This window comes from Camellia sinensis, chromosome 1 (assembly GCF_055761805.1).
Source record: "Camellia sinensis isolate YWXY chromosome 1, ASM5576180v1, whole genome shotgun sequence".
Taxonomy (NCBI): Eukaryota; Viridiplantae; Streptophyta; class Magnoliopsida; order Ericales; family Theaceae; genus Camellia; species Camellia sinensis.
Window position 1 is genome coordinate 252,423,704 of NC_138961.1, and position 12,765 is coordinate 252,436,468.

General features: G+C 35.2%; 1 protein-coding gene across 1 annotated transcript; it reads left to right on the forward strand.

The window, feature by feature from the left end:
* Positions 1 to 401: 401 nt before the first annotated feature.
* On the forward strand, positions 402 to 1,295 carry LOC145823121 (L10-interacting MYB domain-containing protein-like). Its single transcript, XM_082922335.1, has 2 exons — positions 402 to 533; positions 666 to 1,295. Exons 1-2 carry the CDS (start codon positions 402 to 404, stop codon positions 1,293 to 1,295), a joined length of 762 nt encoding a protein of 253 aa, XP_082778461.1.
* The last annotated feature ends 11,470 nt before the right edge of the window (positions 1,296 to 12,765 follow it).

Below are 12,765 nucleotides of genomic sequence, written 5' to 3' on the forward strand. Positions count from 1 at the left end.
TATGCAAATTTCATCTTCAGCATCATATATCTGCGTTTGTTGTTTTTAATGTGTCATCTGTTGTGTGTGTGTATATAACAACCAAATTTGTGATGTATATCTTTTGTAACCGTACATTAGTAATGGCTTCCACACGTACTTCGCCTCGTAACCACTCGAAAAGCAAAGGCGTTGTCAGTGACAAGTCAACCAGTCTTGAAGAGACACAAACTCAGCTAAGCCACAAGGCCTCATGGGACAGTAAGTCAGTCCGAGTTTTCCTCCAGTTGATTGCAAATGAGATTAGTAAAGGAAATCGGCCATTCTTAGTCCTCAGCCAGGCAGGGTACAAGTCGTTGTCAAGGAAATTTTAGAGAAAAACAGGAAAAAAACATGGACTTAAACAGTTGAAGAATAAGTACATGAGCTTGAAGAAAGAGTGGCAAGCGTGGATGAAGTTAATGGATTCAAGCAAGGGAGTGTCCGGGATAGGCTTTGACTATGACACCGGTTTGTTTCAGGCACCTGACGAGTGGTGGGACAAGATGGAATCAGTAAGTACATGTAGAAACAAGTTTTATATTTCTCATTTACCAGTACATTTTTTACTTCTTAATTCAACTTCAATAAAATTTATGAATATGAAATATAACGTCAACCTCTTTTACACATGTACATGTCTGCAGATCAACAAGGTGTGTGCGAAGTTCAGGAAGAAAACGTTGGAACACCGTGACTTGCTGGAGACGGTTTTCATGGGGGCAGCAGCTACTAGGAAGCACCATTGGACCCCGGGAGAGAACATTCCTGAAGCTGCTACGGACTCATCTGATTCAGTGCGTAGTTTGGGAGCCCAGCCATTCGCTGATCCGATACCCACAGGAGTACAGGACGTGGATTCTGATTCTTCACTGGAGCATGTGTCGATTGAAAAGGCAAAACGGAGAAAGACGCCATCAACAAGTGTTTCAAAGTCGAAGAAGGCAACAAGTGGTGCGTCTGCTATTGCGGAGAGCATGAACAGAATGACAGATGTGGTCCGTTCGAAGAATCAGCAGGTCATGGTCAGGCACCTGACAGGCAACGAAGCACTGTACACTATTTCCGAGTGCATGCATAAACTGAGCAGTATTCCGTCCCTGATTGGTACACCGTTATTCCACTTCGCCTCCACACTTATGGATAACGCTGATTACCGGGAGGTCATGATGTGCCAGCCTGATGACGACCACATCATTGGCTGGCTTACACAGAAGCAGCTCCAGTGTACTGCGTCGGGGCCATTTGCAAACCTGTTTGGGGGTAGGCGGATGTGATGATACGGTCTTACGAGTGTTGAAGATGCATGTCTTTTCTTCCTTTTTAAAACTTAGACTTATGGTACTGTTTGTTATGTACTAAAACAGGATGGTGGTGTGTGCATGTTTTGCATTATGTCTTTTTTTTTTTTTCTTCTTGCTAGCTACGGGCAGTGACAAGTTTTAGGTAAGTGCATGGGTTGACGGACCGGAAGCATGGTTGTTCTTCGTTTTTGGGAAATGAATGGGATGTTTACGGTTTAATATTTTGTGGCGCTACGTTTAAGACAGGGAATTACGTTTTCGATGCACGCTTCTGAATGCCTATATGTCGCAAGTTCTTTTCTTAGTTTTGTGGTTGTTACAACCATGGCCCCCCTGTAAAGCATACGTTGAACAGCTTCTTTTTTTTTTTGCAATTCATATGATCATGCCTTCCAAAGGACATTGGTGACTGCATTGCGTTCATTACAAACAATGTCGACATTGTATAATTGCAAAATTCAATATAATTTAACTCAATGAATCACGTGCAAACTAATTGAAAGCCTGCCACTTTTGTAGGTTTTGCATCAACGAAAACGCGATGAATCCCTGGGATGGAAGCAACCATGATGAAATAATGGAAATGCTGAATCAAATGGCGGTCCAGCTGCAACAAGAACAGAACTGCACATTTCTACAAGCATGCCACTTGGCGACAGAATGGTACCAAAAACACATGCATAAAACGCCATGTCGCACTTCTATACTAACCGGGAATACATGGATATGCGAACTATATGCGGGGCATATGGGTCGCTTTGAGGAAAATGTTTGCATGCCGAAGGAAGTGTTTGCCGCATTGTGTGAGACATTAGTAAATGATTTTGGGTTACAAGTCCCGCAACGTCCACATGGCTTAGCTGTTGAAGAAAGCGTTGCGATGTTTATCCATGTCTTGAAAGGGAAGCAAAATCGGGAAATCCAGGAACGGTTCCAACATTCTGGGGAGACTGTGTCGAGGCACGTGCATAACGTATTAAATTCCATGAAAGAGTTCACTGTTGTCCATTGCCGGCCCACATACAGTCAGCATCGTATACATCCATACGTGAGGTCTAGACGGAAATACCTACCGTTCAAGGTACTTCAGCAAAACATGATTGACATATAAATGAAGAAAATATATATGTTTTTTGTTATTAACTGCACGTGACAAATGTGAAACACTTGTTACAAAGTTACGAATCAAAACATATGATCCATGTTGACAGGACTGCATTGGCGCAATAGACGGAACACATGTCAGTGCATGGGTTACGGGGCCAGATGCGGCAACATATTTCGGTAGGAAATACTGTCACACACAAAATATAATGGCCGCTGTCGATTTTGACATGTGTTTCATATTCATTTCTTGCGGATGGGAAGGAAGTATGCATGATAGTCGCATATTCAACGAGATACTAACAAATGACAACGTCCCCTTCCCACATCCTGACGAAGGTAACACATGGCCATGTTATTAGATTTGTTAACAAATATTTATTTGCTGACAAAGCGTTATATGAAAATGACGCAGAATGTTGGTTTTGGTGTCATACATTGTCGTCATGTCTGCAGGCAAATATTATCTTGTCGATTCTGGCTATGCAAACCGGATTGGTTACTTAGCACCATTCAAAGGCCACCGTTACCACCAACAAGAATTCCGGCGTATTGCAAGAAACGCGATGGCAAACACGCCAAGGGAATTATTTAACAAAGTCCACTCGTCCTTACGCAGTGTCGTGGAACGCACTTTCGGTACCTGGAAAAATCGATGGGGGTTTATTCGAGACATGCCTCGGTATGACTTTGCAAATGTGCAAGTTCAGTTAGTAGGTGCGTCAATGGCATTACATAATTATATACGGCGAAACACAGGTAACCCAACAACTGTTCAGCCAATCTGTGACGAGGAAGAGGCTATGACAATAGTAAATGCCATACCAGAAGTTGAACATGACGAGGATGGTTTAATGGTTGGAGATGAGGACCCCCATATGGCATTGGTCTGCCTTCACATACGTGACAAATTATGTTACATGCGTAATAACGGAATGTTAGGAAATATATAGTACTCGAAATAATGTTCGTATGGTCGTCACGTAATGACACACATGGAACAGACTGTATTGAAATATATTATTATGTATAATATGTATGAGTTGCCAGGGGAATGTAACCCCTTCCAGTTGCTGGCGTGCCTAACTTAAAAAAATAACAATCCATACGAATTTTGCTTTTGGAAAAATAAAAAGAAGGTGAAACAAATAAAAACAAATTAAAAAGAAAACTAATACACAAATTGTAAAGTGCGACGTGAATTACAAATAAATGAAACACATAAATATATTAAAAAAAAGTTATTGTATACCAATTAAAAAAAAACAAGACTTAGTTCAAAATAAAAATCGAAGACAAAAAAAAAAACATAGTTAAAAAAAAAACATAGTTATAGTAAAAAAATAAAAATTTAAAAAGACAAAAACATAAATTCCCAAATAAAAACCGAAAAATTTAAGCACAATACCCCAAATCCAAACCGAAAATGAAAAAAAGTAATAGAAAAAAAAAATTAAGCATAATATGAAAAATCCAAGCGCAAAATAAAAAAATGTCAAACAAAAAAAAAAGTTAACGCAAAATCCGCCAAACTACAACAAAAAAAACATAAAATAAAAAAGACAAAATTTGGAGTTGCAAAATTCGGGAGATCGAAACACAACATACAAAAATTGTCAAAAAAAAAAAACGTAAAGCAAAAAATGCCAAAGCGAAACCCCCCTCCAAAAAAACAAAACAACAAAAAAGGCAAAATCGAAACCCCAACATAACAAAATTAAAATAAAAAAGAAGAACCAAAATATGGCAAATTCAATTCCAAAAAAAAAATAAAAAAAAAAATTAACAAATTAATCAAAAGTCGGCAGATCGACACCCAAAATGAAAAAAAACAGAAAAAGAAAATAAACACAAAAAAAAAAGACAAATCCAAACCCTAAAAAAAAAAATTAGCAAAATACGTGAAATCGAAAGATAACATAAAAATTTTTTTAAAAATATATAACAAAAAAATGCCAAATCCAAAAATAAATAAATAAATAAATTTAAACAAAAATAAAAAATTGGAAAAAAAAATACCAAAACAAAATAACAAAAAAATGCCAAATCCAAAAATAAATAAATAAATAAATTTAAACAAAAATCAAAAAATGGAAAAAAAAATACCAAAACAAAAAAACCAAATTTTTTTTCCCAACAAAAAGCCAAATTTGTATAAAAAAAAAAAAAAAAAAAAAAAAAAAAAAAACCGAAAATATGCTAAATCCAAACCCAAATAAAAAAATCAAAAAAATGGAAAAGGGCAATTTCGTCATTTAACAACATCACACCTCACCAAAAAGCCAAAAAGCCAAAAAAGCCAAAAAGCCCTTCCCAAACCAGGCTTTTTAGCCCCAGGCTAAAATAGTCAAAAAAGCCAAAAAGCCAAAAAGCCAACCCACTTCCCAAACGGAGGCTTAAGTTGTTTTCAACTTTCCCAGCTCGTTAATTGAGTTTTTTTTGGGCCGTTAATTTCTTTTGTTAATATAGACACTAGTGTATCAACTAGTATTATGCCATTATTACTGACTCCACCTATTATACAAATTACAAATACTCAAAATTTCTAAAATTATGTCACATCATCTGTTGGTACACTGGCACGTATATTAATTGGTACATATAGTATTATTCTTTTTTAATGTCAGTTAATTTGTTTTGTCAATGCAGCTTAATGCAACTATTTTTTTTTGTTTCCCAGCTATTTTTTTATTTTTTATTTTTATTTATAACGGGTGTTTTTTTTTTCTTTTTTTGGTGTGTTTTCTACGTTTTTTTTTTTTTTGGGGAACCATTTCTGAATTTTTTTGGTTATAGATTTTAAGTTGTTGTTTTCATGTATTAATTCAAATAAATATTTTTTATTGTTTATTTTGGGTGTCTTTGAGTTTTTTCTCCTTATTTTATATTTTTTTGCATGTACTTTAAATTTTGTTTTTTCTGAGTTTTTTTTCCCCCTTCTAATTGTCCCTTTTTTTAAGTGGTAAGTTAAGTTATTTTTTTGCCTATCTTTTGTTTTTTATTTTTTGTTTTTTGTTTCAGAGTTTTATGATTTTTTTTAGTGTTCTAATTTTTAATTTGTTGTATTATTTGTTAATTTACATATTTTTATTATTTTTTTGGGGTTTTTTATTATTTTTTATTTTTCTTCTAATTTTGAAGTTGTTTTTCAGCTTTCAATTCATTTTTTCTTTTTTCTTTCTTGGGTGTTTCATTTCTATTTCTGTGGGAGTATTTGTTTTTGGAGTATTTGTGTGGGTGTTTAACTTTGGCCTTTCATATTTACAATCTTTCTCATTTTGGCCATTTAAGTTTGATTTTTTTTCACTTTTAGCCCTTTATGTTTATAATATTTTCCACTTTACTCCTAGACTAACTTTCATCCAAAAAATTAACAAAATCTGTCACATCACCAACACACATCAGCTTTATATGTGATGTAAAAAATTCACTAAATATGTAAAAAATGAAAAATAAAAAATAAAAAAAATTGAATTTTTTTTTAGTCTTTAGTGAACTTTTTTTTTTCAAATTTATTTATAAACATTATTACATTATAGATGCATCTAAATTAGATGCCTAAAAAAATAAAAACAAATTTAATTAAAAAAATTAAAAAATTTACTAAAGAATATTAAAAAAAAATGAAGCTCTAATTGTGATGTAAAAAATTCACTAAATATGCAAAAAAATCAAAAATAAAAAACAAAAAAATTGGATTTTTTTTTAGTCTTCAGTGATTTTTTTTTTCAAATTTATTCATAAACATTATTACATTATAGATGCATCTACATTAGATGCCTAAAAAAATAAAAATAAATTTAATTAAAAAGATTAAAAAAATTATTAAAGACGAAAAAAAATGAAAAATATACTGAGTCAAACGAAACACCTATATTGTCAATTCTAAAATGAAAAGTTTACTATCGTTTTTTTCATCTTTAGTGAACTTTTTTTTAATTAAATTTGTTTTTAATTTTTTAGGTGTATCTCAGCCAGGTGTATTTATAATGTAATAATGTTTATAAATAAATTTGAAAACAAATTCACTGAAGACTAAAAAAAAAAAATTCAATTTTTTTGGTTCTATTTTTTATTTTTTGCATCTTTAGTAAATTTTTTAAATCACATGAAGCTGATGTGTTGATGATGTAGCAGATTTTGTTAATTTTTTTGATGGAAGTTAGTCTAGGAGTAAAGTATGAAGGATTGCAAATATGAAAGGCCAAAGTGAGAAGGATTACAAATATGAAGGGCCAAAGTGGGAAATGGGTGAAACTTTAGGGGGCAAAGTGTAATTTACACATACCTTTTTTTAAAAAAAAAAAATTGTATTTCTTATGTGTTTTTTTTAGCTTTTAAGTTGTTTTCAATGCCTTTTTTTTTTTTTTTTGGTATTCTAATTTTTACCATTTTCCATTGTTTTGGGCTGTTAATATTTTTGTTAATTGGTTTTTGGGGTGTTTTTTTGTTATAATTTTTATGTTTTTTTCAAGTATTAATTCAACCAATTTTTTACTGTTTATTTTGGGCGTTTTCTGGTTCTTAGTCTTACATTTTTTTGCATGTACATTTTTATTTTGGCAATTTTTTATTTTTATTTTTTTGCTTTTAGTTTTGGTTTGAGTTTTTTCTTCTAATTTTTAAGTGGTATTCAACTTTTTTATTTTTCTATTTTTCTGGTTACGTTCTGTTTTCTTGTATTAGTTTAACTTCTTCTTTCTTTTTTTTTTAATTTCTTATTTTGGGTGTTTTCTTAGTTTTTTTTTATCAAATTTGAATATATCATTTCTTATTGGTAATATTATGTTGAGCAAATGGAATTTATCATTTCTTCTAATGTTTTGGATGTTTTTTGAGTTTATTTTTATTTTCATATTTATATTATATTTTTGGGATTCTAGTTTTGAAGTTGTTTTCAGACCTTAATTTCTGCTTATTATTTTATATTTTGGAAACGCTACAATTTGTTTGTATTTTAATTTTTACCCTTCCTTTTAGTTGTTAATTTAGTTGTTTTTACGTTTTTTTGGTTTGAATTTTTAAATTGTTGTATTTAATATATGTTATTGAGTTTTATCGTTTTTGCTGATCTGTTTTTTGGGTGTGTTTTGAGATTTTTTTTGTTTGTTTGTTATCATTTTAAGTTGTCATTTTTGTTATCAATTAAGTTGTGAGGTATTAATTCAACTGTTTTTTATTGTTTATTGTTTATTTTGTGTGTTTTCTGAGTTTTTTCTGTTCTAATTTTTCTTTTTCTTTTTTTTGGCTATTTTTTGTTTTCAATTGTTTGTGTTCTAATTTTTAAATTGTTGTATTAGCCTGTTAATGCAATTATTTTTGTTATTATTGTTTTTGGGTGTATTTTGAGTTTTTTCTTCTATTTTTAAGTTGTTTTCAACTTTCAATTCATTAGTTGTTTTTGTTTCTATTAATGCAACTATTTTTGTTATTATTATTTTTTGGGTGCTTTTTGAGGGTTTTCTTCCATTTTTAAGTTGTTTTCAACTTTCAATTCATTAGTTTTTGTTTTTGTCTTTTCTTTCAATTCCTCAATTTCTGAATTTATTTATTTTTTGGTTCTGACTATAAGTTGTTGTTTGCTGACCTGAATTTACCTTTTTTTTTATATATATATTTTTTTCTTTTGTGTTTGCTGACCTTAATGCAATTGTTTTTCTTGTTTTTGTTTATTATAAACTGTTAGTGCAACTGTTTTTTGTTTTTTTAGTTTTTGAGTATTTTAATTCAACTAATTTTTTTATTGTTTATTTTGGTTTTTACATTTTTTTTGCATGTGCTTTTTATTTTGGTTTTTCTGAGCCTTCTTTTTTTTTTTTTTTGCTATTTTTTTATTTTGTTGAGTTTTTGGGGTTTTTTTTTCTTCTTCTTCTAATTTTTATGTTGTTTTTTCAACTTTCAATTCATTTGTTCTTTGTGTTTTCTCAATTTCTTAATCCAGCTTCTTCCTTTTTTTTTTTTTTTTGCTCTTTTTTCTTTATTATTTTATTTTAAATTTAATGTGTATTTTTAGCTTTCAAGTTATTTGAATCAGGACTATCCAATTGGGATAGAAAATGAGACCCGCTATTCCTACTTCACTTTGTTTCAAATATATTTCATTCTTTGTACTTATTATACAAGTTACTATTCACATTTCACTTTGCTCCAAATATAATCCCTTTTATATATAATAAAGACAAAAAAAAAAAAAATGTACTTGAAGTAAGGTAAAATGGGAATACCGACTCCTAAAAAAAATTCATAACTTTGATTATTCATGAACTTGCCCAACAAAAATAAAACAGGGAATATACTTGGGGTGTTTGGTATAACCTATACAAGTGCACTTAGATAAGTGCATTTATTTGGGTCACATCAATTCTCGATTTTTCTGCACATTTTTTTATAAAAAGTCAAAAAATATACTTTAGATCATCTCAAATACCTCCTTAACTTATACTGTCGGATTCTTATGGATCATGGGCCCAAATTTGTAGCGATTATTTCTTGATGCATATTGGACTCCAATGTCCTTACTTCTAAGGAGGAGGATTTCCTCCGATCCACGAAAAATGGATCAGTATGTAATGAGCACTGTGTGGGTGAAAATCTGACCACACTGCCCGTTTAGTGATCAGCTGGAGAGCACAAGCAGAATAGATGGCTTAAGCAACCTGAAACAGAAAGAAAAAGCTCCGGCGGTAGTTCTTCCACCCGGGGGCACTCCGACGATCAAGTCAGTATATCTCTCAAAGATAATCAAGTACCAAACTGAATACTCAAAGTATAAATTACATACCTTAGACCCACGGAGGTGCCTCTCTTTTATAATATACTCAATCCAAGTCCCTCTAGAAGTATGACTTCTATGAACTCCAATTTACTGTTTACTCTGGACTCTTCAAGAGATAAAGATAAACTCCCTAAGACTCTTGCCTCTTATCTCGGATTCCGATATCTTCGGAGATGACCTCAGCTTCTCCGAGATTACCTCGGCTTAACTACCAGGGCACGTGGCACCTTGGCTGACACGTCGGCGTCACCATGCCACGTGTTGGTATTCAGAAAATACATCCCCACAACTGCCCCCTAGGTTCTATTACCTCGGCATTCTGAGGTGATGGAATCTATTCCGAAATTTTGTTACTTCTTTTCTGAGTAATGGCTCAAAAAAACTGTTTAACCAAGATTATCTACTTTCAGCCGACGTGTTCTCTTCGGAGAACGAGGCTTCGGTCGTACTCTCCCATGCGCATGAGCTGTCATGCATATCTAACCGTTCCTTTTTACGTGCTTTGTTTTCATTGGAGCGTGTCTGAGACGCGCCTAGAAGCTGTCTGTTCGTTCGTCTTGCGCCGTCTGACGTGTGCGTTACCCTAGGCGTAATGATTGCCCTAATTTTGCCGCCGTTTCAAATTTTTGACAAAACTCTTTTTTGCCTCTATCTTTTCTTCACTTTTTCATTCCGTCTTCTTGCTCTTTCTCTCTCTGAAAGCTCATTTTTCTTCGAATCTGCCATCGCCTCAATCTCTCTTATGGAATTGCTTTTAATCCCTCATTCTTGCAAAGCCTTCTTTGCTGTTGCAACCGGTTTCTGGGTTCGGCGAGCATTGCCTCGGCTTCATTTGTCCTGGTAAGACCCTTTTCTTGAATTCTTTCATTCTCTTTATGTGCTTCTTCCTGTCTGTTGCCATTACTGATCTTTGTTTCGAGGACTTGGATTTATTTTGTATCTTGAATTTGTGGGTTTACCTTGAACTTCTATGCTTTTTCATCATTCTTTTTGCTGCTGTCCTTGATTTTTTCCTGTATCTCTATTGTTTCTGAGAACTATACCTCTGTTCTTGAATCTGAAACTTCGCCTTTGTTTTCTCTTTTTTGTATCTGCCCCAGATCTGTGCCTTCGATCTTTATCTTCATACTTCATAGATTTGGGTTTTGTCTGTAAAACCCTTAATCTTTAGGGAAACCTGAAAAACGCCCATCTTCTGAAACATATTCCTCTTAGTTTAAGCCAACATAATGGGTATGTGGAGGCATAGGGTAAATACCCCAACGAAACTTGAATACTTTAGGCAAGAATTCTCTATCCCAGCCGACGTTCATCTTAAGCTGGCTGGGGATAATGATACCATCGTGCCCACAGACCATACAATGCCTTTTCCAATAGTTGCTTTTACCGAATGTGGACTTCGGCTTCCACTTGATCCCCTTTTTCGTCAAGTTCTTCATTTCTATAAGCTAAACCCCATGCAACTTACTATCAATTCCTATAGGGTAATTAACGGTATCATTGCCTTAGCTAGGCAAGAAAACCTTAGAATCACCCTAGCCGACCTTCAATATTGTTATACCATGTGCCCTCTTGATCTGAAGGATAGGGGTTTTGTCTATTACCTTAAGCCGAGATCCACTCAGTACAAAATTATAGCCGACCTCCCAGACTCCAACAAGGGGGCTGGAGATGATTTTCTCATTGCTTCTGGAAATTGGGAATTTGGCCCAGATGAAGATGTCCACCTCTACCCTCTTCCTCGAACAATTACAGAGGGCAAGAGTAAGAGCCCTGAGTCAACACTTAGTTGTTTTTATTTAAGATTTGAATACTTTTTGTTTCTGACGTCTGTTTCTTTGCAGATCTTCATCAGCCACCGAAAAATTTTCGCCAATCCTTCTTCCCAGGAACAGATCTGAAAACACTTTTTGGCCTTCCAATCCATAAACGAAAAGCCCCAGTATTACTAAACTTCATCCCTACATACAAATCCACCTTACCCGACGTTCCAAGAAAAAGGAAGAAGAGTCTTTCTCCATCCACAGCCACAACCTTAACTGCTTCTACATCCCGAACAGATCAAGAGTCCACATCTAACCCAGCCGATCTTCCATCAACTTCGGCCCCCTACTTAATACCAATTCCTGAACGTAAACGCCGACGAAGGCTTGTAAAGACTGCCGAAATGGTCCGTCCAAGGCCTGTCGTCCAAGACCTTCTCGCCGACCTTCCAACTGACGCCGAAGCCGCACCAACGCAATCAATGCTCCCACCCAAACCAAAGAGAGTAAAAAAGGCTCAGCCTAAGGCCAAGGCTATAGATGCCGAGGCTGAGGATGCTTTGCCGATTTCTAAACTAGCAGAAAGCAAAAAATCAGCCTCTACTTCAACCAAGAGGTCTGCTGAGGGCCAACCCTCAGGATCTACACAAACAAAGAGGCCAAGGTCATCGTCTGCGACGACCTCGGCTTCAAAGAAACCCAACGTCCCCTGGGCCCCTGATCTATCCCTGGAGGATAGGCCCATTATGGCTAGTGAAAGTGCTGACGACATTAATGTTGCTGTCGCCCTTAGCACTGCTCTTCTTCTACCAAATGACTTGGAGCGAAATGGCAAAATTAGTGAGTATGAAAATTACGCTCTTATGCTCCAACACTCCGCTCAAGTAAGTATTTCTGTTTGTGCTTGTGATTTTTTCTTCCATTCTTCACTGAGAGTACTATCTCACATTTCTGTTTTTCTGCAGGCCATTCAGCATGCCCATTCATTTTCAACGCAATCCTTTGAAAATCGTCGAAGGTTGGTTGATATGAAAAGGGAAGCATCTTCTATGAAGAGAGAGATCAAGTCCCTTGAAGCAAAAATGAAAAAACTGGAGGATCAAGCCGAGGCTGCAACTAAAGTTCAAACTTTAGTTCTTGAGAAGGCCGAAGCTGCTGAGGCCGTCAGAAAAGTTGCTGAGGCCGAGAAAAGAGAGGCCGAGGTTCAGAAGGCTCAAGCGGAGAAAGAACTCCAGCAAGCTCTGGCCACCAAAGAGGCTGAAATCAAAGAGGCCGATGAAAAGGCCTATGCCCAAGGCATGGCCGACGTTGCAGAAGACTATAAGCTTCAAGTCAGGCAGGCATGCAACAGGGGATTTTCCCTTGGTTGGATGTCCTTGATAAAGAAGCTTGATCTTCCTGCTGACTCGCCATTGCGCCAAGCTGACGCTATTCCTTTACCATTTCCTCCACCTCCTCCTGAAGGTGAATCAGAGTCTGAGGCCGATGCCGTGGATGAAGATGAAGAAAAAGATGATGGTGAGGCCTTGGTGAGAAAACCCAAGGATGCTGCCAAACCCAAGTCCCCTCCTCCTGTTGAGCAGGTTATGGACTTAACTTTGGATGAGGAGGGTGATGAGGTTGAGGGGGCACCCAATGAGACTGCCACTGGGCAGCTATCGTCCAATCTTCTCTTGGTAGAAAGAAGTGTTAAGTCAACAATTGCTGAGATTGATGCCGAGATAGAAGCGGAGAAAGTGGCCGACGAGGTACCACCAGAGTCGTCCGAGGTCCCAGTCCCTGCAGTGGCTAATACTGAAGA